The 25,843-nt window shown below is 55.7% G+C and overlaps 1 protein-coding gene across 1 annotated transcript in view; it reads left to right on the top strand.

The window, feature by feature from the left end:
• The window catches only part of Eya2 (EYA transcriptional coactivator and phosphatase 2), a 190,326-nt gene that overhangs the window by 159,493 nt on the left and 4,990 nt on the right, over positions 1–25,843 (top strand). The window contains exons 10-15 of the mRNA XM_046433563.1: positions 130–219; positions 17,517–17,575; positions 19,666–19,826; positions 22,322–22,436; positions 23,287–23,408; positions 24,659–24,759. Of these exons, the coding sequence (XP_046289519.1) occupies positions 130–219; positions 17,517–17,575; positions 19,666–19,826; positions 22,322–22,436; positions 23,287–23,408; positions 24,659–24,759 (648 nt within the window). The remainder of the gene's footprint in view (positions 1–129; positions 220–17,516; positions 17,576–19,665; positions 19,827–22,321; positions 22,437–23,286; positions 23,409–24,658; positions 24,760–25,843) is intronic.

Genomic DNA, 25,843 nt, shown 5'->3' with positions numbered 1-25,843 from the left:
CCACGGGCACACTCCAGGCCACTCGAGAGCTGGCCGAGGAGAAGGACCCAAGCTGCCCTCAGGGGTGGGCAAGGAGGCTGAGACCCAGAGGCTGCGCCTGCATGGGACTGTGCCTTCTCTTTCCCACAGGACACCACGACGTCCGTGCGCATCGGCCTGATGATGGAGGAGATGATCTTCAACCTGGCGGACACACACCTCTTCTTCAACGACCTGGAGGTTTGCAGTCCCTGGTCCCCGTAGGAGTTGCCACATTTAATCACCTCCTCGAGGGGAGAGCAGATGCTTCTTTCCATCACTTCTTTCTTTTCTTTCCTTTTTTACATCTTTTTCTTTTAGAGGCTTGAAACTTTTCTAGCAACCCCCAGGAAGGCCCAGAACTGGGCCGACAATGGCTTATTGGAAACACTTGGCGGATCATCCCCCTGCCTTCCTGCGCAGCTCTCGGGCCTTCTCCCTGCCACGGGCAGTCCTGCTAATCCAATAAGGGCTGTGTCGCTTCTTCCTCCTGAAATTTACTATTTAATAAGTTTATTAAGGCAAATTAGGGCAGATCCTCCTGGGTCAGCGATGGTCAGCAGTGGGCCAGGATGGAAGCTTTTAAAGACGATTTACATTCCCCTGAAAGCATGTTTTACAAAGAAAGAGAGTGAGAGCCAGCGGAGGGACTCCTCTTATTTAGTGTGTCTGCTCCTGAGCCCCCAGGCAAGATGTAAGGGAAGTCAGAAGGAGGGGGGCAGCTTCGGAAATAAACTTAAGTCATTTATTTCCGACAGTCTCTGTCGGAAAGATTCGGGAAGGACGTCAAATGGAAAACATATTAAAACGAGAACTATTTAAGCAAAGGGATAAAGAGCTGCATCATGAATTTTTTAAAAAATTCAGGCTCAGAACTGCTTTTGTCATGTTCAGAGTGAATCTGAGCTTCCTGGTAACCAAAGCAAGAAGGGAAATATAAATTACTTCCCTCAAATGGAGGAACAAGCAGCTCTCCTCAGGTGAAGAAAGGTTGGAGTGATAGAAAAAGATTAGCGTGAGACTCTTCTGGCTTTGTAGATTATCACAATCAGGTTTATTGGCTCAACAGATTGAAAAATAAAGGCATCTTACAATGAAACTCTATGTGAAAGAACAATTCTGTTTATCCTACTAGGAATAGTTTTTCTAGGTCTCTAGAAAATCCCTGGGACTGAGCTGTAGAGCTGAAATATAAAGGTGTGGATTCCAAACCTGTCCCCGCCCAGGGCAGTATGAATATTCATCATCAGGAAAGGTCCTCAGGCTAGAGACGGGAATCCTTGCAGTCTCGGGTTCTGTCTTGTGCAAGCCCCTAGGGCCCCAGTCTTTCCATCCAAAAGATGGACTCGATGTTCTCTGCCCAATGAGAACCCAATTCAGGGAAAGGGTCTGGGTGGAAACGTGAGTAAGGAGGAGCCTCGGTGTCAGGGAGAACACCTCTGGCATCGAGGCCAGTGCTGTCCTTGGCCAAAAGCAAGGTGCAGGTGCTCTTTAGCGCCCTCCTATGGCTGGGGGAGAACAGGAAGAGAGTGAGAATGGGGAGGGTTTGTTTGTTTGTTTGTTTAATGGCCATTAAATTCAGCAAGTGTTTCTGGAGCTGACTGGAAATATCAAAACCTAACTTGCTTTAGAATAAAAAGGGGGGCACGGCAGGCCCTCACAGTCAAAAAGTCCAGAGTAGATCTCCTGTTTGCCCGTCTCTGAGTCGGCTCCGTGTGCACTGGGGCACCCTGATTTGCATAAACCCCCAGGGCCCAGGCAGAAACAGCCGATCAAATCCGAAGGTGAGACAATCAAATCCGAAGGTGAGACGGTCTGCGACAGCAGAAGGGGTGCAAGGAACATCAAAGGTCAGAGATGAGAGCAGTGGTGGGCGGATGGCGTCCTCCAGGGACGGTGCTCCAGGAGAGCAAGGGCAGGCACCGGCCAGATCCCAGCAGGTGGGACAGCAAGTGCCAAGGGCCTGGGGTGAGCACAGGAACTCGGTGACTGTTTAGGGACAGCCAGGAGGACGAGTCTGGAGAGGGAGGTGCCGTAGGAATCAGCTTATCCCAAGTACTGTGCAGAGCCACGGGAGAGGGGACACTAAGCACGAGAGGCCACATGACCTGGTTTTCCAAAGACCACTCTGGCTGCTGCATGGAGAGTGAGCGGTGGGCCTCCGGGAGGCATGGGGATGGGAGCAGGTGAAGAGGTGGCCGTAGTCAACCAAGCAGGGGAGAACAGTGGGTTGGAACCAGGGGTCAGGAAGGGCTTTGGGGACAAGGTAAAGCCCAGGGACCTGCTGAAGTGGGGTGGGGGCAGAGGCTGGCAGGACTCCTGGCGTGGTCTGCCCGTGTGTGGTCAGTAGATGAGTAAAGCAGGGGGCGTGGGCATGCCGTGGGCACCCTCCTCGCATCACAGGTGCCAGAGGCTCCCAAGGGCGCAGGAGGCTTGCCTCGGACCTGGGCTGGCCTGCGGGATTCCCGCGGGCTCCAGGCCATGTCTTCGGAATCCCTCTCCCTCTGCTCTTTCTTGCTGGCCCCAAAGTCCAAGTCTCGGTCCCACCTCTTGTGAAGGGTCTTGATCACCAGCTGGAGCTACTCGGGGAAGCCAGTTTGTTTTCATTCTCTAATGTTTTTTCAAAAATGTCCCAGTGCCAGGAGCCCCCAGGGCACGTCGCAGAATTGAAACCAGGTTACACCAGGGAGAAGTTCAGACTCCCACAGGTAAAAGCTACTGTTTGTCGGTGCAGGCGCCTGTCGGAAGGCAAGCAGCAGCCCCAGGCTCCCGGGAGGCCAGGAGGGAGGGCCCGTGGCCTGCCAAGGCCAGCTCCAGGCCGCTCCCTCAGATGGACCCGCGCAGGGAGCAAAGTCAGATCCGCAGTGCCACCTGCAAATAAGGAGATCCCTTCCTGCCTCCAGCAGCTCCTCCTCGAGAACTTACCCCCGGCTAAATGCTGCGGCCTCAACCACACTCAAAACACAGCCAGAGGCCGGCGTGATGGCACACATCCTCCTACTCAGGAGGCTGAGGCAGGAGGATCAAAAATTCAAGGCCAGCCTCAGCTACTTAGTGAGATCCTGTCTCAAAATATGTTTTAATTTTCTGAAAGGGGTGGGGTGTAAGCAGATAGTAGAACACCCTTGAGTTCAGTCCCCAGTGGGAACGAGACCCATGACCTCAAGGCACTGGCCTCTTGGTCGGGAGGCAGACCATAAAGAACTGAATATATACCATCATGTCCAATAAGGAGCTGTCGAAAGAGACCAAGAAAGGCAGGGCACAGGAGCTGCTGTCATGGGGTATTGTCTCGCCAGGAAAGTCCTCTGACATTTAAACAGACACCTGCAGAGGTGAGAGAGAGGGGCCACATGGGCATCTGGAAGACGTTCCAGACAGAAGGACAGCAGTGCAAAGGTCCTGAGGCATGTCCAAGGTCAGTGGGTTCCAGGGAGAGGAAGGAGGCCAGTGCCGCTGAGTGGAGGGGCAGGAAGGGCTGGGGCAGGCACTGGGGCAGGGCCTTTGGATCACACCCTAAGGGTGACAAGGGGCCACTGGAGACCTTTCAATGACATGACAGGCTCACTGTGGCTGCCCAGGGGAGAAGAGAAGCAGGTGTCTGGGCCAGGTCACTGGCTCTCAGGACCCTAGGTGGCAGCACTCCCAGAGAAGAGCCCAGAGGCACGAGGACTGGTCAGGATGGTGGGGATGTGCACCCAGGGCTCCACCTTCCCCTGGCTGTGTGACCTGGGCCAGCTGCTCCGCCTCTCTGAGCCCCAGTCTCCTCCTCTGTTAATGAGCCGAGGGGAAGCCCCACCTCTGGGTGGTAACGATGAAGGGGGCCAGCACAGGGTCCCACGGCCTGGGCTCTGAGCACCCCAGGGACAGGCGGGAGGGTGCCACCTACAGGGATTGTTCCATTTTCTTCGTAGGCATTTATGTTACTGTGAATCTGGAAAACAGAGCTAGCTTCCCTACTACCCTCACAGCAAGGCACACAGAGGCGTGGCACCCTGTGACAGGGGCCCCCCATCACAGCGGCTCACTGAAGTCTTGTGGCAACTACCCACAGCCGCCGCCCCCACGCCCAGCCCGCTTGTCCTCGTGACAGAGCTGCTTGTGGCCAGTCAAAGCGGGGGACGCGGTGGCCACGCGTGTAGTCCCACTCCTCGGGGGCTGAGGCGGGGGAGTCCCCTGAGCCCAGGAGTCCAGGACAACCAGGCAACATGACAAGTCCCCATCTCAAAAGAAAGGAAAGGGGGCCCACACCCCAACAGTGTCTTAGGTAACAATTTTTAATAATTTTAAAAGGGAATAAAGTCGAGTAAGAGTAAGGCGCATCATAAACAGTAGTGGGAACTGTCTAGAAATCTGTCTTCGTGGTGTGAAGCTGTGTGATACACATTTCACACCGAGCATCAGCCAAAACCCCTCTGGAAGCCCCGTCTGGGCCAGGCTGACCCGTGGAGGCTCCGGCCGTGGGAGCAGTCTGCTGTGCTCTGTCCAGTAGCGCCGCCACCTGCCCCGGGTGGGCACCCGACGTGCTGAGCTCCTGACCCGGGGCCGGCGCCGCTGAGACACTGGATTTGTTATCGTGTTTGATTTGAGGTGACTTTAGGGTAAAGAACACATGTGACTGGTGACCGTCATTTAGGACAGAGAATGTCTACCTCGTTGTAGAAAGTTCTGTCGGTGTGGCTCTGAAGTCTTGGATCTCTAAGCCATGACTGCACCTCAGCTGTGACAGAGGTGGCCACAGTGACCTGCATCTCAGCTGTGACAGAGGTGGCCACAGTGATCACAACAGCTGGCACCTCCTGGGCGCTTGCGGATGCGCAGCCTGGTGTGGGAGCCCGTCTGTCCCCACTGTGCCGCCTGCTCCGTGACAGGCCTGACAGCAGGGCGTCTTTCTCAGCATCTGGAGGCTGCACGCCCGTGGTCAAGATGCCGGGGCGCTTGGCTTCTGCTGAGAGGCCTCTTCCTGGTGGTGGACAGCCACCGTCTCGCCGTGTCTTTGCGTGACCTTGTCTCAGAGGCGGCGTTGGGCCCCTGGGAGTTGCGGTCTTCACCGCGTCCCCTGCTGTGCCCCTGGCCTGAGAAAGAAGAGTCGGTGGGAAGCTCAGGCCTCTAGAGGCCGTGGGCAGCGGCTCCACGGGGACCGGGCAGAGGAGGCGTCGGAGCAGCCAGGAAGGCGGGGATCTGACCCCAGACGAAGGGACACCCCGGGGCAAACGCAGACGGCAGCCGAGAGCCCCCACCCGGGCCTGGGTAACGGCCTCCAGCCCGAGGCCTCCAGCCCCGCGGCCCTTGGACTCCTCAGGTCAGAGCAGCGCAGGGACCCTAACGCGCTTCCAGAAAGAAGGACAAGGACGGTGTGACGAGGGGTCATGACACGGTGGGGGCTGGGTGTGGGCACACATGGAGGTCATGGGCACCATCCCAGAGGTAGCCGACAGGTGCCATCTGGTGACTGAAGAGCCACCTGCCTGTCCCTCATCGTGTAAGCCGACAGCCACCGGAGACCGGCGCCCCGCTGCAGAGACGGGACAACGGGCACCGAAAACCCCACAGCGACGCGCACCACGCCCCCGACTGCACCTGGCACCCGGCGCAGGGACCTGCCTGAGTCCTCACCCCCACCCCCGTTTCACAGACAGGACACTGAGCCCAGCGAGGACCAACTCCAAGAGCCAGCGGACGCGGTGGGGGTCTGGGGTGTTCGTCCCTCGCGGAGGTCGCCCGTTTGAGGTGACTTGTGAACGAGGATCAGCAGAGCGTTGGAGACCCTCGGCCAGGAACAAGGGGAACATGAGGGTCCCGGGGGGCAGCCCTGGGAGGCTTCCGGAGCAGCCTGGCAGCCTGGTGGGCCGGGAGCCCCGGAGCTTTGGGACCGACCAGGCTGGCGGGGTCAGAAGCTGCTGGAATCGGGGTGGCCGTGGCTGCTGACCGTCTGAGTCACAGTTCCGCAGGAGCCTTGGGGAGAGTGTGTCACTGTGTTAGGTCTGAGCTGCTGTCGCAGTGTCCTTCCCGACTGGCCACAAAGACAGCGCAGGCCAAGCCCTGTGTGCTCTCGGGACAACTGAACATGGAGACGGCGCGGGAAGACAGCCCGGGTGCCCGCCAGGCAGCGCACCCCTCGGGCTGCTCTAGAGGGGAGAGAGGAAGGACACCTGCCTGCAGCCGGGGTGAGGGGTCAGCAATCTCACTTTTAAAGTACACCTCCCTGAAGGAGGAAGCGTGGCCAGGAAGCTCCTCGGGCGACAGGAGTCATTTTTGTAAAGCCAGTCTGTCAACAGTGTCTGTTCTGCACCTCGTCTCCAAGAGCTGATGACAAAAGTCACAGGACTCACCGAGCCAGCGCTCAGACAGGCACAGCAAGAATTCTGAAGTGTCAACCCTGGGGGTGCAGGAGAAGGTGAGCCAGGAAATTCATGAGGACTGGTGGTCGAGAGGCCATGAAAACAGACGAGCCTTGGGCCAGCATGGTGAGGGACAGGGGCAAGTCACCCAGTGTGAAAAGAGCAGCGTTACCGCAGGTTCGTCTGTGTCAACCATGCAGCCGCCATGGGCAGATTCGTTGCTGTGAGTTGGAGAAGCCAGATGAAACTGACACCTTCAAAAAGATGTGGATTATCAAAATGAGCCGAAGGGAAATAAAGACTAAATTTAAAAAATGATCACAAGAGAGTGTCAGACTGCTAAAGTTGTTCTCCCCCAAAATGGCACTGGGTCCCTCTGGTTTGAAACCAGAGCTCCGACAAACCTTCCAGGAAAGTTCAGTCCCACTCTACACAAAGTACACAGCCAAGAGGAAGACGGAATGTCCCCTCCAGGCTTTGAAAGACTGCTGTCACCCTGACACTAAAGCTACATTCCGAGCTTATGGACAAGTGGACACATTGCATCCCCATGAAAGTTGGGGTGTTCCTGCCGTCCCAGCAGATGGGACCATCCCCTGCCTCTCTTTGCACAGGCTCCCTGAGGTCCTGGGGGACTCCAGTTTCCACACCGTGAAAGGATGCATTTGAACCAGCTTCTGAGGGCCTGCCCCCGCCTCAGAACACTCCAGCAGGCAGGAGTACTGGCCATTTTTCATAATTTAAAAACACAAAACAAGACCAGTGACCTTGTCCTGTCACCGAGAAGGCCCAGGGCAATGACCCCCCTATCACAATGAGCCACCAGGGTCCAGGTCTTAGTCTGTAACACCATCTTCCAATCAAAGGACCGGAGCTCCCTGGAGAGATGGCTGGTGTGGGCTGGAGCAGGCGTGGACGGGATGGGCCAGGAGCATCCGACAGGGGCTGAAAGCTAAGATGTGCTTAAAACCCCACCATGACGGGTTGTACGGAAGGGGCACGGGATCCAGCTGAGAGCTTCAAACAACTTAGTCATAAAATATATAACACGGTATTGACTCTAACCCAGAATATCAAGTAGTAACCCTAAGTCCAGGCTGATCGAGATGAACGAATACAAAAACAAATTAGTGGGGAATAGACAAGGGTCTCATGCCAAAACGCCCCAAATAATGTACGCAGATATCACACCCCCGTGTGAGCCCCGCCTGGAGACTTCCTTCCAAAATACAGTTCAGAAGGGGAGAGGGACCGTACAGATGATGCCCGAGGGGCCGCACCTCAGCCAGGGGCCACAGTCCACTGCAGCAGTGGTACGTTGTGGGGATGGTACAGGCCCTCACTCTGGGGGAGGGAGGGCGCTTCCCTTCGCTGACCCCCACCCAGGCCCCTGACCCAGGCCAGCCACAAGAAGAACCGCACATAAATCCCAACTGAGAGACGCTCTGCCAAGTGAGCTGAACGCCACTCCCTCACACTCCTCAGGAGCAAGGAAAGTCAGAATCTGCCGCAGCCCAGAGGAGCCCAGGGAGCCCTGACACCGATCCCACGTGCCATCCTGATGGGACCCTGGAACAGAAAGCAGACACTGCGGGAAAGCTCTGGAAATCCGACCCCAGGGTTAACAGGAGCCAACAATAGTGTAGCAAAATGTGTCACAAGATGCAAGAAAGGTAGCCTGTGGGGACAGAGGGCAACCCAGGGGACCGGGAGGGTGCCTGAGAGCTCTCCTACGGTCCCTGCCGCGTCTCCACCTATTCTGAACTAAAACAGCGATTTAAAAATCTGAAGACTCAAAGGTGTTAAGTGACTTGCTCAAGATCAACACCCAAAAATGTGGAGCCCAGGGGACGGGCATTCAAACGCCCACCCAAGACCCCGGGGGCGTGAACTTGATCCCAGGTGCATCAGCAGCATCCTGACCTCTGGGCGGTCTGACTGAGCAGTGCACGTCTGCTCTGTTTGTGAATCCCCTGGAACTCTGGGCCAGGCAGAGCTTGGACCTATCCAACTCAAAATGGCAGTAAGAGCAACACTTCTGCTTTTCAATGGCTTCGCCTGTGTCCACTCACTGAGTCCTTATGTCCCCTGCAGGGTAGGTATGTCCATAGCTCAGCCACCCTGGGGAAGCCAAGGTTACACAGTCAGTAAGTTGCAGAGCCAGAATTTGAATCCAGGCCCCAGAATCTGTGCCTTTATCTGCCCTATTGTCCACCTTGCAAAAACTGATTTTAAAAAATAGGCAGCATCTGTGGACTTTTCTGAGTTAGTAGATGAAAGAAGAAAATGGTCATTGTACTAGGCTCAAGTTAGCCCTAGAGGCCCACACAGTAAGAGAAGGGAAAACTGAAGTCACCCAGACTGACCTGGGATAGGGTTGGGTGACAATTTTTTTTTTGTTTATACTGGAGATTGAACCCAGGGCCTTGTGTATGCAAGGCAAACACTCTTCCTACTGAGCTATATCCTCACCCCAGGGTTGGGGGACTTTTTACAAAAAAAGAAGAAGAAGAAAATAAACAAAGCCTTTGGCAGGCTTTTGACAGATGGGAAAAGATGGGAAAGGTATTCAAGGCAGAGGAACAGGGAGTGCAAAGGCCCTGTGGCAGGATGGGCCATCTGTTGAAAGACTAGCAGGAGGCTAGGAGAGGGATGCAGGAGATGCGGTCAAAGTGGTAGCCAGCATGAGGGTGTGCAGCAGGTGGGGCAGGCTCCCTGTGATGGCTATGACAGTGACACTTGTACTTGGAGAGAGGTGGAACCATTGTGGGGCTTGGAGCAAGAGAAGGGCATGATCTGACTTAGGGTTCAGCAGAGCCCACCTGGCTGCTGGACGGAGATGGAGCAGGGGGGGCAGGGGCAGGAGCAGGGAGAGGAGGAGGGGACTGCAGTGGTCTCGGCCGGCTAGGGCAAGCTGCTCTGTAAAGGGCCCGATGGTCTGAGCTCCAGGCTCTGAGGGCTGAGCCGCCGTCTCATCTCAACACACTGCGAAAGCCGCTGGGGGCGTGTACTTGATGCACCCAGCCTGATCCAGTAAACCGCGTGTCCACCAACGGACCAAAGGCCACCTTGGGGCTAGGTGGGGGTGGCAGCAGCTGGACCCTGGTGAGGGCTGTGAGGAGGGGGGCATGGCCGTCGTGGTGCGTGCTGAAGGGAGGGCCAGGGGCTTGCTGGCCGGCCTGTGGAGGGCTGCGAGGGAAGGCGAGGAGTCCGCAGTGGCCCCAGGATGGGGCGTGGCCGCGCATGGGTGATTGACATGCACATGGGACACCAGGGCCACGTGCCTTTCTCCTGTCCGGGTGGATGCGTCTCTGGGGACACAGCTCTGCAGCAGAGGCCCCCTGCGTTCAGACCCGGCTGCTCTGCCCACTGCACCCTGGGCTCGTGTCAGGCCTGTGTCACCAAGTGTCCCAAACCGGGTGGTGTGAGCCACAGGAACGGGAGACCAGAAGTCCAAGATCAAGGGGGCGGTCCTCCCAAGGGCCCTGAGGAAAATCCCCTCCTCCTCCTGCTGGTCTGCCACGGCCCCTGGCTGGGAGAGGTGTCACCCGCCTTTGTCCTCATCTCACATGGCATTCTTCCTCTGGTCTGTCTCTGCTCCAAATGTCCCCTTTTTATAGGGATGTTGTCACGTGGGCTAGAGCCCCCCACCCCGTGCCTCATCTTCAGTGACCTCCAAAGATCCTGTGTCCAAATAAAGTCACAGATGGTAGGGCTGGGACTTCAGCATCTGGGGGGAGGAAGACACCTTCTCCTCCCTCTCCCTCACTCTCTCTGCAGGACGGGTCACCAGGTGCCTCCCTCCCGACCTGGTGAAGAGCTGATCCCAGTCCCGGGCACATGGGAAGCTCTCACTAATGTCAGCTCCTCCCTGAAAGAAGCCTCCACGCAAGACACTTTGCCGGGGAGAGTTCCACTTTATTGCAAAAGGCTGTGGGCTTATATAGATCTTAGGAGAGGTGGCAGGGCTGAGGTAAATGGCGGGCCACCCGTTTATTGGTAAGTTCTTCCAGATGTCAGTTCCAGAGCCCAGAAATTAGTTCTTATTGGGGCTAAGGTTCCCCGCCAGCGAGATTTGAAATATTGGTGCCGGCGGGAGAATTGGCGCCCGCGGGAACTTTTCGCGCCAGTGGAAAAGGGAAAGTAGGAAGAGCAGGTCCTCAGGCGCCTTGCTGGGGTTTTTTTCTGGGGTGCGGCTGCCGTTATACGAATGTGAATGCCCAACATTCCTCCCTTTTTGTTTTCTTAGGAAGTGGGGCATCGTTGGTCAGATCTGGCTGCTTCCTGCTGTGTGGGGGCGGCATGGGGCCTAGAAGGGGAAGTGGAGGAATGTTGGGGGGCAGGTCTGGGGATATCATGGCAGCCAGAAATAGAACCCAGTGGCTATAGACAGCTACTTCTGTAGGGGTGAAGTCTATGAAGGTTCCCTGAAGCCACAAGTCGTTGATGGCATCGGACCAGTCCTGGATGGAGGAGATTGTTGGTATCAGCCACTGGTCCTGTAACAGAGACTCTAGGAAATACTGGAAGCGTTGCCTCGACATGGCGTCACCAGCACCTGAGGAAGATCAGAGCAAACAAAAACAGGATGAAGATAAAAATTAAAGCAAAGGTCAATTTTTGGCAGAAGATCCATGTTGGGGGACTGACAGAGAAGAGGCCAAGGGCCATGAGGAGGCTTTAAAGGACACAAAGGCTCAAGAATCCAGGATGGCAGATTAAGAGGTTCTCCGGGCTCGTTGTCTCCCGCTGTCCGATGTCCGTTGCATTCCATCGTGTCTGGTAGTGAGCTTCAGCACTGAGTGAGCTGTTCTCTTGAAGATGTTGGGGGTTCATGGGTCATCAGAGGCTGGTAGTGCCTAAGCAGAAGCTGGTTGAAAGTTTCACTAGAAATTTTCTGCAATTGGGTTTGAAGGAACTTCATTATGCAGGGCAAGAGAGCACAAAAAAGGAGCATCCCAATAAGGGGCCCCAAGAGAGGTAGCAAGTACGAGAGAGGGTTGGAAGAACCCCACTATGGGATTAGGGGAGGTGGGTTTGAGCAATTGGGTCTATAATTCCTGCAATTTAACAACATTTTTTTTCTATTAGCCCAGACTCATTAACACAGTAGCAACATTCCTCTCTGAGGAACAGGCATGTACCCCCTTTTTCTGCAGCGAGGAGATCAATTGCCCTTCGGTTCTGTAAAGCCACTTGTCCAATGAAGTAACCTGCCGCTGCAAGGAGCCCAGAGATTCAGCAGCAGTATCGAGCGCTTCTTGCAGTTTTTGCTGAAGGTCATTGGATGCCCACAGAGCATGACCTATAGCTCCCCCAGAGAGTCCGAGACTCGCCACTGAGGTTGTTAAAGTGAGGCCTACCAGAACCGGCAGAAAGACTGCCCTGCGGGTTCAGGAAGGTAGGGCCAACTATCGGAATTCGGTGGGAGTGTACAAAGACAGCTGAGGAACTACAGTAACCAAGAAACAGGTGCCAGCGACATTGGTCGTTGAGGTACTTAAAGACCCGTTACTCCAGAGGAAATGTCCAGGTTGCATAAATGCAGGGCTCAATGGGGTGCTATAGCTAAGGAACAAATGGGTAAAGGATTCATTGTTGGCAGGTGGAAACAGATGAAAGGGAATGAAGTATTGGTGGAATAACTTTCCCACAGTGGGATACGTGTCACATGTAGGGGTTGTCCTTTCTTAGAGAAATTGTAGGTTTTTGCTGAAATATTTCCTGCCGCTAATGGGACCGCTGCTAGAAGTGGACGACTAAGTGAAGCACAGAGAAAGCACTGAGAAGTAGGCACAGAAAGAGGGGTGGAGTTTAATAATCGAAGAGTTTGGTGTAGCAAATTGAACCATGTGGGAGGGGGGCCTGAGGGGGTTGAAGGCTCTGAATCCTCTTAGGATGGGCTATGGATGAGATCTCGAAGTTTTGATTCTGACTCCTTGATGTGTTCGACTACCTGGACGGTTGCCTTAGGTGGTATTATCAGGGTGCGGCCAACAGTCATCCACCCTGTGGGTCTGGCTGAGGTTGTCGGAGCATAGACAGCAAACTCAACATAGTCCCAACGTTTGGCCTTGGGGTCAGGTATATCTAAAGTATACCATCCATTGTTATCGGATGAAGAGCCCTTATGCCATTTTAGGTAACTAGAAGTCCACCCTTCAGGGTAACCAAGTGAGTGGGAAGAATAGCTACCGCATTCATCATGGAGCCTTCATGACCAATAGGGGCACCCATTATACATCTCAGGCCACCAATGACAATAGTCTATGGTTTGATCAAAAAGGAAGCACATGAAAGGCCAGTTCCAGCTACCAGGGACGAAGGTCCTGGAAGGTGACAATTTTAGGGACACAGAGGTGCAGTTGTGGATGAAGCAAGTAGTTACATCCACTGTGCGGACCTTCTGCATGCCATGTTCCGAGTATCGTTCCTGAAGAGTGAATTGGTACATGGTAGGAGAGGAGGGTAAAGACCAGTCCCGACAGAGCACAGAAAACAGGCAGAGCACAGAGAGGACTAGGGTGTTGGGAGAGCTCATTGTGCCTTCTTTAAGAGGAATTGGGCTGCGGGGAACACCTGTGAGCCGCAACTTAAAGGGGTGAGACGGGTGTGGAGAGCAGGAGTAAAGGGGAGGTTCAGGAGGTGACTCTTGGAGTTCCTCTGGGGTGGTCCTGTCGTCAGCAGGTGGGGCCTCCTGGTGATATGGCTTCAACCGAGAAATGTGAATCCAGGGGGTGAGACGGTTGTCTGGTAAGGAGAGTTTGGCGGCGGTGGGGGTACAGAGAATGACAGGATAGGGGCCTTCCCATTTGGGGGCAAGAGGCCCTTTCCCCTCCATTATAATAGAGTAGACTCCCAGGTGTTAAGGGAGGAGTGTTTGGAGAGGAGTCTGGGTCCGGAAGAAGCCAGTCCTGGTATTTCCAGAGTTCCGAGCGGAGATGAAACAGGAGAGGCAAAGACACATCTCGGGTGAGAGGTCCTTGTGAAACGACCAGCCCCGGGGGTATAAGAGGTCTTCCTACATTATCTCAAAGGGAGACAGTAAAGATGGTTTCTTAGGGAGAGCTCTGATCCGAAGCAAAGCCAAGGGAAGGAGTTTGACCCAGTCTAAGTTTAATTCCATTGTCAATTTGGTAAGGACTTCCTTTAGAGTACGATTTACCCTTTCCACTTTCCCTGAAGCCTGGGGGCGATATGGACAGTGGAAATGCCACTTGAAGGAGAGGGCTGGAGAGACCTTCTGTGTGATCCTAGAAATAAACTCAGGGCCATTGTCGGATTGTAGGGAAGTGGGCATACCAAACCTGGGGATGATGTCTGTCAGTAAGATTGAAGCTACAGTGGAAGCCTTTTTATTGGAAGTGGGAAATGCCTCAACCCAACCAGAGAAAGTGTCCACAAAGACAAGGAGGTATTTAGTGCGCCGTACTGCAGGAACATTGGTGAAGTCTACCTGCCAGTCAGCAGCAGGAATGTGTCCCGGGCTTGGTGGGAGGGAAACGGTTTAGGCCTTAAAGGAGTATGAGGGTTGGTCCGCTAACAGATCTGACAATTGGAGGCTATATTCTGTAGCATGGCTTTGTCAGAGGGGGTGAGGGAGAAGAAGCTCTGTAAAAAGAGGGTCAAAGACTGAGAATTGGAATGGAATAGAGTAGGGAGGAACTCGAAAAGATCCTTGTTCTTACTGGAAGGAGTAGGGGCTTCAGATGGACAGTCTAAAGCGGCCATTATATGTCCCCCAGGGGGGTCATAAGTGGTAGCAGCCATCCGTGCCGCCTGGTCAGCCTTGGCATTGCCTTCAGTGATATGGGAGCCGTCCTTCTGATGGGACCTACAATGGACAACTCCCAACTGGGTGGGTAAGTGGGAGGCCTCTATCAGATTGGTTATAAGAGCCGAATTAGTGATCGCATTACCTTTGGTGGTAAGTAGGCCTCGCTCCTTCCATATTGCAGCATGGGATAATAGAATATGGAAGACATATTTTGAGTCAGTATAAAGGGTGAGGGATTTGCCCCGTGCTAGAAGGCAGGCACGAGTGGCCGCTACAAGTTCAGCCTGCTGGTTGGTAGTTCCTGAAGGCAGAGCTTTGGCCTCTATAATCTCAGTGGCCGAAACTACGGTGTATCCAGAGTAATGAGTGTCGTTCTGCCTAAAGGAACTGCTGTCAGTGAACCAGATAAGGTCGGGCTTGGTGAGTGGTCCCTCAGAAACGGAAGAATGACAGGGGAGGAAGTCATCCAAGGTTTCCAAGCAATTATGAGCTGGTGTGTCAGCCGTGGGGGTCGTTGGGAGCAGTGAGGCAGGGTTCAGTGCAGAGCAGGGGAGGAACGTGATATCAGGGTTTTCCAGAAAGGAAGTGAGGAGCGACAGGACTCTGGATGGAGGAAGGGTTTGAAGGCCCTGCTAAGCTAAAAGATCCTTCAAGTGATGTGGGGAGTGGATAGTTAAAGGGGCCCCGAAAGTCAGCTTAGAGGCTTCTTTGTGTAAAATTTGTCCAGCGCTCCCCATGTGAGACGTCTCTCCTCCCTGCCGAGGCAGTTTTAATCAATTTCTCAAGAGCAATACATGCATATATTCTTCTCGCTTTTTAAAGAAGATGAAAGTGTTCTAACAGCGGAGTTCTCCTTCAGAGTTCTCCCCAGTGCTTTCCATATGGAGTGCTGCTTCCCGTCAGATGTGAGGGTTCTAGCTCTTTCTTTTCCCACTCATCTATCATATGTACATATCCATAGGAAACATATGATATTTCAACATGTTCTTATACAGACACATGATATGCTGAAGGCATCACCTTTTCTTTTTCTGTGCTGGGGTTTGAACCCAGGGGTGCTCTGCCACTGAGCCCCTCCCCAGCTCTTTTTATTGATTGATTGATTTTTGAAACAGGGTCTTGCTAAGTTGCTCAGGCCCGTCTTGAACTTGCCATCCCCCTGCCTCCTCCTTTCCGAGGAGCTGGGATTACAGATGTGAACGCTGTGCCCAGCTAAATGTATCACTCTTAATCTGCTTTTCTCACTCTATCAGACGTCTTGGAAATATGCTAACATCAAGGTCTACTTCATTCTTTTTTGGGGGGTGGGGGATGCCAGGGATTGAACTCAGGGACACTCAACCACTGAGCCCGATCCCCAGCCCTATTTCGTATTTTATTGAGAGACAGGGTCTCACTGAGATGCTTAGTGCCTCGCCATTGCTGAGGCTGGCTTTGAACTCGCCATCCTCCTGCCTCAGCCTCCAGAGCCGCTGGGATCACAGGTGTGCGCCACGGCGCCCAGTTTACTTCCTTCTCCTGAGCTGCTGGGGAGGCGTCTGCAGCGCGGATAAGCCACACTTTATTGAGCCAGGCTCTGACCCCTTTTCTCACTGGGCTGATGGACAGCCTTTCACAAGCCCTTGCAGGTGTTTTTCTGGGTCAGAGAGTGGACATTCTGAGCTGAGTGCAGTGGCCCTGTAATCCCAGCTACTTGAGAGGAAAGGTGGGAGGATCACCAGTTCAAGACCAGCCTCAACAACTCAGGGAGCCCCGTCTCAAAATAAACGTAGAAATTCCTGCACTGCCGCAGGTCCTCAGCACCGTGTCACCACACGCTACCTTTGTGCCAAGGCCACGGGAACCCTCTGTCTGTCTCTACAGATTGGTCACGCTTTGACCAGGAGAGAGCAGAAGATGCTCGTGAGTGTCAGGGACCTCTCCCCATGCCTAGGGAAGGGACGGCAGAGTTAGAGGCATCGGATTCTCCTCCCCAAAATCCCAAGGGGGCCTCCGGTCCGTTGCACTGCCCAGGCCCCTGGTTGCTGGCTGGGGGGTAACCCGATCCGGGTCAGCTGGTGCAGTATGAGGTAGTGTCTAGCTGAGCGTCATGGTATTTTATGAAGCCCGAAATGTGATCGCTACTGTTGTCACACTTTAGCGCCCCCAACAATCCCCTTGCAAATGAGAAAAACAGAGCCTCCCCAAATGCCTTCCCCCTGACATCAAGGAAAGCCCGTGGAACCCAGCCCGGGCCAGCCATGCGACCCCTGAGGGGCTGTGGAGCCTGAGGGGAAGACGGGAGGTGCTTTTCCAAGGCCCCGGGGAATGTGCTGTAGGTCCTGTGTTCTCCGCGGCCTGCCTGTGAAGTCAGCGTCCTCTAACACGCACACTCACCAGCACGGGGGGCCTGCTGGGCCTGAGTCCTTCCACTCACACGAAGGCTGTGAGTCCGAGATCTCCAATCAGATGCCCAGGGGCCAGGTAACAGGCGAAGCAAGCCCAGCAGACACTGTGGACACCTGCAAGTAGACGCCCCACGGCTTTGGTCAGCTCCAAAGGACAGCGCGGATACAGGGACGTGGGGAGAGCTGGACAGACAGAGCTCCCCCGAGCTGACCTGTTGCCCCTCATTCCAAAAACATGTTGTGCAACCCAGGGCAGGCTAAATGACGAGGTCTCCGCTCCTCCAGACTGAACTTACCGCCAGGCGGAGGAGTCAGCCTGTATCCCCCTCTAGAGCTGCGCTGTCCGTAGAATTTTCTTTGATGGAGGAAATATGTGCAGAACCCAGTACAGAACTCCCTGGGCACAGGTGGCCGCTGAGCACTCGAAGAGGACTAAGGAAAGACAGGAGGCCGCGGGGCCCGTGGGGGGTGGAAACAGCAGGCCTGGGACACGGTGTTCAGTGGGTGGTAGTCACAGACTTTGGGACCCAGAGGGTGGCCTCCAGAAGCGAACACTGGGAGGACAAGGGGTTCTTGGAGGCAAAGGCAGGAGACTCCAAGCAGAGGGGACAGTGAGGCCTCCACCTCATGCCCAGGGCTGCCATTTTCCTGGAGGCTGGGAGGCTGGGAGGCCAGGTTTGCACCTACAGCCCCCAGTGTCACGCGCATCACCCGCAGCCCCCTCTTCCTTGCAAAACTGTCCCAATTGGGGTGATAAATTTTCTGCTCGACCTCCCTCAGGGCCAACCAGCTGCCTAATAGGAAACCAGAGAGAAAGAGAGAGGAGACCCCACAGGAGCACCTCTGACCCCCAGTGGCCAAGCCCAGCCTCGGACCCCAGCGCTGGCTCCCGGCCCAGCTCTCCTGCCCCCGTGGCTCGCGGAGCCGGCTCTGCAAGCCGCCATCACATTCACCAGGCCTGTTTCTTCTTTCCCTTCTCCAAATTCCCCGTAGGATTGTGACCAGATCCACGTTGATGACGTCTCATCGGATGACAACGGGCAAGATTTAAGGTGGGAATCTGGGGAGTCAGAAATGTCCGTCAGTTGGTTCTCAGGAGGGGAGGGCTGGTCACCAGGACCAGACGTGCCCATCACTAGCCAGATCTGGACCTGAGCCCCTCTGAACCCAAAGCACAACCCCGCCCCCGCAAATCATTGCCATCAAGAGTTTGATCCACGTCCCTTGGAGACTTCATGACATTCGTTAGCCGCATGTATTTTTTAATACAAAAAAAAAATTGATTCAGTCAATACTCAAGAAACACTTTCTGAGCGAATCAGTGGTGAGCCTGGTTTTCAGGGGAACACACTCCTAAGACGGTTTCTGGAAATCCGGTAACCGGCTGCCTGATTAAAACGAGGCGGCTTTCAGAGGAGTGAGATCAAAATGTCCCAAGCCTGCCCCGGGAGACGTGACCAAACAGAACCACAGCTCCTCGGTGCCAACCCCAATCATCACAGCTCGGCACCTCCAAGCCGTCCTGGATACGGGGAGCAGGTTCTGGTTACGGGTGTGGGCGTCTCCCCACCCACGCCTGGACCAGGACGGAGTCCCTGCCGGCCTCTGCCAGTCTCTCCAAAGCCCAGCACGATCAGAAGTGATCTGATCACCATCCAGCACATCCGTCTGTCCCCAGGCTGGTGAGGAGCAGCGCCATCCCGCGGCCCGATCAGAGTTAATGGGTCGTTTCCGTGAAGTCATCGCTGGGAGCCAGGCTCCCTCTCAAGGCCGCGAGACACCGGGGTCCGGGGTTAGTGCTTCCCCTGCAGCTGCTGGGGGCCCGCCTCGGGCTGCGCCCTCGGGCATCTCGTGCCAGGAATCCACTGTCCGAGGGTGTTTCCCAAGTCAAATTCCCCATTTAGTCATTCAGGAAATATTCACTATATTGAGCCTACGATAGGCTCAGCACCAAGCATCAAATGTCTCTTTTTTTGGTGGGTACAGGGGCTCGGTTGGCAGGGAGACTCAACCTCAGGGCCCTTGTTGAGCGCCTGCCCTGCTTTCAATGCTTCCTGTGGGTTACCCCTGGCATCTTTGAGGCAGCCCTAAGAGATTCTCCTGTCACCCCCTGTCATAGTTGAGGAACTTGAGGCACAGAGAGATCAAGACACCTGCCCAAGCTCACACAGCTGGTGAGTGGGGAAGGCAGGATCCAAACCTGAGCAGCCCAGCTCCAGAGCCCCACTCTGACTGACCCCTCGGTCCCCCCGGGCACCTCACCCCACCCTCCTTAGGGGGCCTCTGTCTCTGGGCATCTCCTCAGGGCATCCTCCAAATTGATAGTCAGTGTGAGTTCTTTAAGAATAAGTCCTGGCAGGATGGGAGCCTCGCTGGACAGGGAGGGCGGCAGGGTGGCCAGGAGTTGGGGTCTGCACTTAGGGGCTGTGATGGCTAGAAGTCCTGCCCCTTCCTCGGCCGATAGAAAATGAGCTGGAAAAGTGCCCAGCGCCGTCCCAGAGGATGGCTTCCGCCCCCTTTTTTAGTGGGATGTGTTTCCTTGACCTTTGGAAATGCCATTTTTGTGTCACTTCTGAAGTTTCCTGGCCACACAGAGAATTCCTTAGCCTTACATGCTTCTCTGGGGTCGAGGTTCATATCTGCAAAGCACCAACCGGGCAGCGGAGTGCGCCTCCTTTGACAAAAGACGGGAGAACGGCTGTGAGAAGACACAGGAGGGAGGAGAGATGGGGCCAGGCCTTCCCAGGGGGACTTGGGGATCCCCGTAGTGGGGATTAACTGGACTCTTCCGTCAAGATGATCCGATCCCAGCCGTTCATTGTAGAATTCCCTTGGAGCTCAGAATTCCAAAGGGAGAGGAGAGAGGCTTTCCTGGGGTGGCCACTGCCTACAGGGGCAGCCATCGTGTCCCCAAGAAGCCAGAGGCTCTGTTGATCCAGAAGAAAGGGGTGGGGGCTGCTTAGAGAGGAGCAGGAGTCGCGGCCTTCTCGGGGTGCCAATGCTGCTCCTCCCAGGTGCACACGTGGCACGGTGAGCTCATCCAGGGGCGCACGGGTACCCCAGAGCCACCCGTGGGTCCTTAGGCCCTGCGTCTCCCAGTGAAAGGACACTGATCCCGCTGTGCCCTCACCTGTCTCCCCAGCACCTACAACTTCTCCACTGACGGCTTCCACAGCGCAGCCCCGGGGGCCGGCCTGTGCCTGGGCACCGGGGTGCACGGCGGCGTGGACTGGATGAGGAAGCTGGCCTTCCGCTACCGGCGGGTGAAGGAGATGTACAACACCTACCGGGACAACGTGGGTGGTGAGTGTGGGGACTTCCACAGGACGGGCAGTGGGCGAGCAGCGACAGTCCCCAGGACCAGCCGGTAGCATTTGATTCCATGACTTTGAGGGGGAGGGAGCCCGGGACAGAGGGCACCTCCTGTCCCTGAGCACTGGGCCCCCAGAGCGCGAGCTGGGCGCAGTCGAGTGCCCCTAGCTGGACCTGAGGCTCGCCAAGGTGCTCCCCAGGGCAGCGTCACCGAGCCCGGAGTCGGCTGGGTTTTTTGTCTCATGAATTCAAAGAATGAGCCTCGCGGAGCCGGAGGTGAAAGGCGGCTATAGGAACTTACCAAGGCCAAGTGAAGTACTGCCCAGGCATTTTCCCTTCCTGGGAAAGGCTGCGGACCCCAGGTCACGTTTGTCCCGATTTTAAGATAGACTTTCCCCAAGTTTCTCAGCAAATCCCTGCTGCTCAGGAGGCCTCCGGGAGCCCACTCCCCCACACGGCGGTCTCCTCCTCCTGACCTCACCAGCGGCCTCCACCTGAGAAATGCAGGGTCTCCGGCCCCCTCACACCTGCTGATCCAAAACTCAGGAGCTGGGCCAGGGTCTGTGCTCCAGCAGGTGTCCAGGGAACGCTGGGGCCCTGCGGCCTGAGGGCCAGGGCTGGGTCCAGAGCAGGCCACTAACTCAGAATCGGTGTCTTTAATACGATTCCCTCAGTGACAATGGGGCACCAGGAGCCACTGGTTCCCAAACAAGTTTCCCCGTCTCTCCTCCCTCAAGAATGTCCGCAGCTGATTCTCTGGGTCTAGCTGCAGCCGCCTGAGGCTCAGGGTCCCCCGGTTGTCACATGCAGCCTTTCCTGGCCACCTGAAGGGGGCGCCTGAAGGGGGCTGGAGGCGGGTTGGTGGGCAGTGGCCAGGTCCTGGGTCCAGAGTTCCAGGATTCTCCAGGCCAGTGGTTCTCAACGGGAGAACCTCAGCAGGCCTTGGGGTCTCCAGATGGCCTGGCACCTGGAGGTGAAAGAGGGTCTAAGTCGGCAGGGGCGGGCCTGCCACGTCCTGGGCCCTCCATTCCCAGAACCAGGAGAGGCGGTTTTCATCCCGGACAGGACCCGTGTCTGCCCCATGCTGACGCGTCCTAGCTGCGGGGCCTTCGACAGGAGGGAGCCGTGTGCTTGGGTAGGGAGACAGTGGAGGCCCTCTGCTCCCCCGCCACATCGAGGCCCAAGAAATGCCCTGGGCTTCGTCGGTCTGCTCTGTTCTCCCCAAGCTGGGGCGAGGCACCCCGGTGTCAACAGGGCACCACTGCTGGCAGGAGCCAGCCCCGCCCCGCCAGCTACTTCAGCACCAGAGAACAAGCCAGGTGCAGGTCCGCTGCCTCCAGGCTGAGGCCAGCACAGCCCCCAGGGTGCCGAGGGGGAGGGTGCTCAGAGGGGGTGACTGCAGGACACAGGCTGGACAGGAGGCACTCGGGGAGTCGCATCCCAGAGGCCAAGGGCAGGCTCGGAGCCTGTGCCTGACATTGTCCTCTCTTTAAGGACAATTCCAAGAAGCCACACAGCACCTCCACTGCTCACCTGCCAAGACTTCCGTCACATGAGCACACCCAGCTGAGCGGAAGCTGGGGATGGAGACTTTTAGCCCAGAGAGCACCAGCCCCTTAAAAACCAAGGGTTTTATTACAAATGAAGATTTTTAAATTTTTAATATTTACTAAAAAGAAGGATGGGTGGTGGGAGGCCAGTCACCGTGTTTCCTCCACAAACAGCAAATGAAAAGTCCCTGAGAACAACTATTCTTCCGCTTTTCAGGAAGATAAAGAGGCGGGGGCAGCTGGAGGGGCTCGAGGTGGGGGATGGGAGGAGAGTGTCTAGATCCTGCGGGGCCTTGTGGGGTGGTGGGTCACCCAGTGGAGAAGGTGATGGCAGACAGCACAGGCTCAGGGCAGCATTGTGTCACAGCAAGGTCATCGTCCCTGCACACACAACCCTGCCGAGTGGATGGATGGATGGGTAAGTGGATGGATGGATGATGGATGGAAGGATGGATAGATAAGTAGATGGATGGATGGATGGATGATGGATGGATGGATGGATGGATAAGTAGATGGATGGATGAGTGGTAGATGGATGAGTGGATGGATGGATGATGGATGGATGGATGATGGATGGATGGATGGATAAGTAGATGGGTGGACGGATGGTAGATGGATGAGTGGATGGATGGATGAGTGGTAGATGGATGAGTGGATGGATGGATGATGGATGGATGGATGGATGGTGAATGGATGGCTGAGTAGATAAACGGGTGGATGGATGGCCCGATGGAGGGTGGAAGTATCAGTCAGTGGATGGATTCATCAACCCATCAGGTGATTCCAGGAGAGGTTAGGAGGGGCTGCTGGGTTGAAGTTGGCGCTGGGTGCCATCTGATTGAGTCCTCCGGGTACAGTAGCTCACTCCCCTTCCCCAACGCTGTCCCTCTACCATTTTTAATGTACCGATGGCACCTCTATTTCCTTTCTCCGCAGGCTTGATAGGGGCTCCCAAAAGAGAGACCTGGCTGCAGCTCCGAGCAGAGCTGGAGGCGCTGACAGACCTCTGGCTCACGCACTCCCTGAAGGCGCTAAACCTCATCAACTCCCGGCAAGTAGGAGCCCTGTTTCGCTCTGCACCACTGAGCTTTCCAGGAGACAGTGGTGGCTCCTCCTCCCACACTCAGGAGAGCTGGACGCCTCCAGCAGCCCTTCCTAAGCTTCCGTGTAGGAGGCACAGTGGCTGCCTTGCCCAGATAGCGTAGCCCAGCAAGTAGTGGCAGAGACTTCTTGGGGTCCAGCGGGCCTCAGGGTTCTGGATTCTCTCCAAAGATCAGAAGGGGCTGGGCACAGAGGCCCACACCTGCAGTCCCAGTGATTCAGGAGGCTGAGGCAGGAAGACTGCAAGTTCAAGGCCGGCCTCAGCACCTAGCAAGGCTCTGTCTCAAAATAAAATAAAAAGGGCTAGAATGTAGCTCAGAACTGGCACTTGGTCTCCAGTTTGCCCCTGCCCCCACCCTTCCCTATGGTCCTACATTCAGTCCCTGTGACCCAATTACGTCACCTAGACACTTGTAGCTAATTAAACAAACACATGGATCTTGCAATAAACATTTGCTATTAAATAAACAAGGTTGTGGCTCAGTGATAGAGCACTTGCCTCGCATGTGTGAGGCCCTGGGTTCCATCCTCAGCACCACATAAAAATAAATACATAAAGGTATTGTGTCCATCTGCAACTAAAAATGTTTTTAAAAATAAGCAAAGTATTACACCCATGTTGCATGTTAACGTCAACCAGCTGGAGGCCTAAAGACCAGGAAGAGCTGGGGGATCCCTGGGCTCCACCCCCACCTGACCAAGGCCCCAGAGTCATCTCCGACTCCAGGCTCCTACGGCAGGGTGGGGAGGCCTGGCCTGGGTACCTTTGAGTTCTAATCCCCAGTCTCCTTCATCCTCAGGCCCAACTGTGTCAACGTGCTAGTCACCACCACCCAACTGATCCCTGCCCTGGCCAAAGTCCTGCTGTACGGACTGGGCTCCGTGTTCCCCATCGAGAACATCTACAGTGCCACCAAGACAGGTAGGGCGCAGCCAGTCTTCGGGGAAGCCGGAGGGGGGGCTGGCGGAGGGTGGGAGGGGCTGGCTTCCCGTCCTGGGAACAGGGCAGCCAGGGAAAGGTCACCGGGGAGGTTTACTGACCCTGCCCATGACCTCACAGCCCTTTCACCAGGGTGGACAACTAGAATTGGATAACAGGAAATTAATAGCACTGAATGGAACTGAGGGCTCTTCTCCTGCAGGACGGAATGAGCAGCTGATTTGCACCACTTATCTTCTTTTTATGACAGGGAATGTTGGTTTTCTTTTTTGTGTGTGGGGAGCTGATTTTTGGGGGGTGGGGGTAACCAGGAATTGAGCTCAGGAACACTGGACCACTGAGCCACCTCCCCAGCCCTATTTTGTATTTTATTTAGAGACAGGGTCTCCCTGAGTTGCTTAGCTCATTGCTTTTTGATGAACTGGCTTGGAACTGTGATCCTCCTGCCTCAGCCTCCCAAGCCACTGGGGTTACAGGTGCGCCCCACTGTGCCTGGCATCTTTTCAATTCTCATATCACCTTGAAATGTATATGAATACAAAATAAAGCTAGTTAGTGGACGTGTTTTTTTATCAGAAATTTTTACCTTATAGATTTCTAGTTCTTCGGAAGCAAAGTGTCTTAGAGCGGCTCTTTACTTTTTGCCTGTAGTGATTTTCTAAGTCTGAGCATGACTTAAAGGAGCCTTTAGAGTTTAAAATAACCGCAGTTCAGGCCAAACCGGTTGTTAGACTAACATTGGCCACAAAACCTTGGGGCCTTCTCATTTTCTTCCCGCCTCCTCTAGGCAGGTGGCCTTGGTACCTCTTACTTTTATGATATTTTTAAAAATGTAATTGTGACAATTTAACGATATAAAATGTTGTTTGTTTATCCGTGGGTTTGGGGGTTTGGTTTGCTTTGGTTTTTTGCGCAGCTGGGGTCACCCAGGGCCTCCCTGGCGGGGCAGGTGCTCTGGGCCCCGCCCCAGCCGCGGACCGGGTGCGGCAGGGGGCGCTGCTGCGGGGGCGGGAAGCGCACCGCGGCCTCGGGCTGCCCCGCGAGGCTTCTTCCTGCTGTGGTCCAGGCTTGAGCACGTGCTCGACCTCCGTGGGGCTGCGTCGCCATCCCTCGGGTGGGGATGGTCCCGGCGCGGGGTGTCTGGGTGAAGGACGGCCTCAGGCGCGGGCTGCTGGCCACTCCCGGGTCCTCACGGAACCGCGGTCTCTTCCTCCCTCCCTCCGCGTGTGCAGGGAAGGAGAGCTGCTTCGAGAGGATAATGCAGAGGTTCGGCAGGAAAGCCGTCTACATTGTGATCGGCGACGGTGTGGAAGAGGAGCAAGGAGCCAAAAAGGTACCCGCCACCCGCCGCGCCCTGCCCCGCTCTCCTCCTCCCGCTCCGGGCGCGCGCTCCCTCCGCCTCCCGCGGACCGCCCGCTCCTCCCGGCCGTCGCTGGCCAGTCCATTCCCATTTGCAAATCGCAGAAGCATCCTGAGTAATTTCCTTCTGCAAATCCCCGCTGTGCCTCTGGCTGCGCCCCTGGTAGCCCTGGACTGTTTCTGGGCGCCGCGGGGATCCCAGAGACACTCGGCGGGGGCGGCCGGGGGCGCACGCACGTGTGTGCGTTTTATTGAATGCTCGCCGATCCGTGGTCCGGGAACCTTCCCAGTTAATAAAGACAGCATTAAGCTAATGAAAAAGAAAATCCCGCATCTGTGATCTCGGGCGTGGGGAGAGGGCAGGGGGTTCTGGTGGCCGCCACTCTGTTGTTGGAAAAGAAACAGCTGCCAAAGTCCCGGGTCTGGACCTGTCAACAGCGCCCCAGAGAGCCTGCCACCCCCCACCCCGAGGCCTGGGAAGCAGATTGCTTAATTGGGGGAACTGGCTTCCCCCTTCCGTCCCTGGCAGCAAATCCCGAGGAAATGCAGAAATGTTTAGGGTCTCAGCGGAGGGACTCAGAAGCAAAGGGAAGGTCCCTGGGGACGAGGGAGGGGGGAGGGGCCTTGAGGGCTGCGCACAGGCTGTTCCCCACCTGGAAGGCTCCTCCCCTTTCCGGTGAGGACAGACGCACGGACGCACTTCCAGTGGAAAGCACTCCCCTGCCCAGTCCCGCCCCTGCCTTTCAGCCCGTGGGGGGCCTGTGCTCCCTCCGCGCTGCCCATGTTCTCCTTGCAGGGCATTCTCCCCTCTTGTCATCAAACAGCGACCTTCATGACTGGCTGCTTAGTCCCAGGCCCTCCAGCTAGTGCGTACACTCTCCCTAGCTGAGCACCTACTGTGTGCCAGCCCCTGCCCCTGCGGAAGGCGCTGGGGGTCCTGCAGTGAGCAGAGCAGACCAGGCCCTGCCACCCCTTGCGTGGCTCATAGCTGGGACAGAGAACTGGGATTTTCGCGCCATGGGGGTGACAAGAGCTTGGGAGAATTAGGCAGAGAGTGA

Source organism: Marmota monax, unplaced genomic scaffold, assembly GCF_021218885.2.
Source record: "Marmota monax isolate L192 unplaced genomic scaffold, Marmota_monax_Labrador192_F-V1.1 WCK01_AAM20220418_F8-fsc00014, whole genome shotgun sequence".
In the NCBI taxonomy this organism is placed as follows: Eukaryota; Metazoa; Chordata; class Mammalia; order Rodentia; family Sciuridae; genus Marmota; species Marmota monax.
Note: the sequence above shows the minus strand (reverse complement) of the source record. Positions and strands in the feature narration are given on the sequence as shown.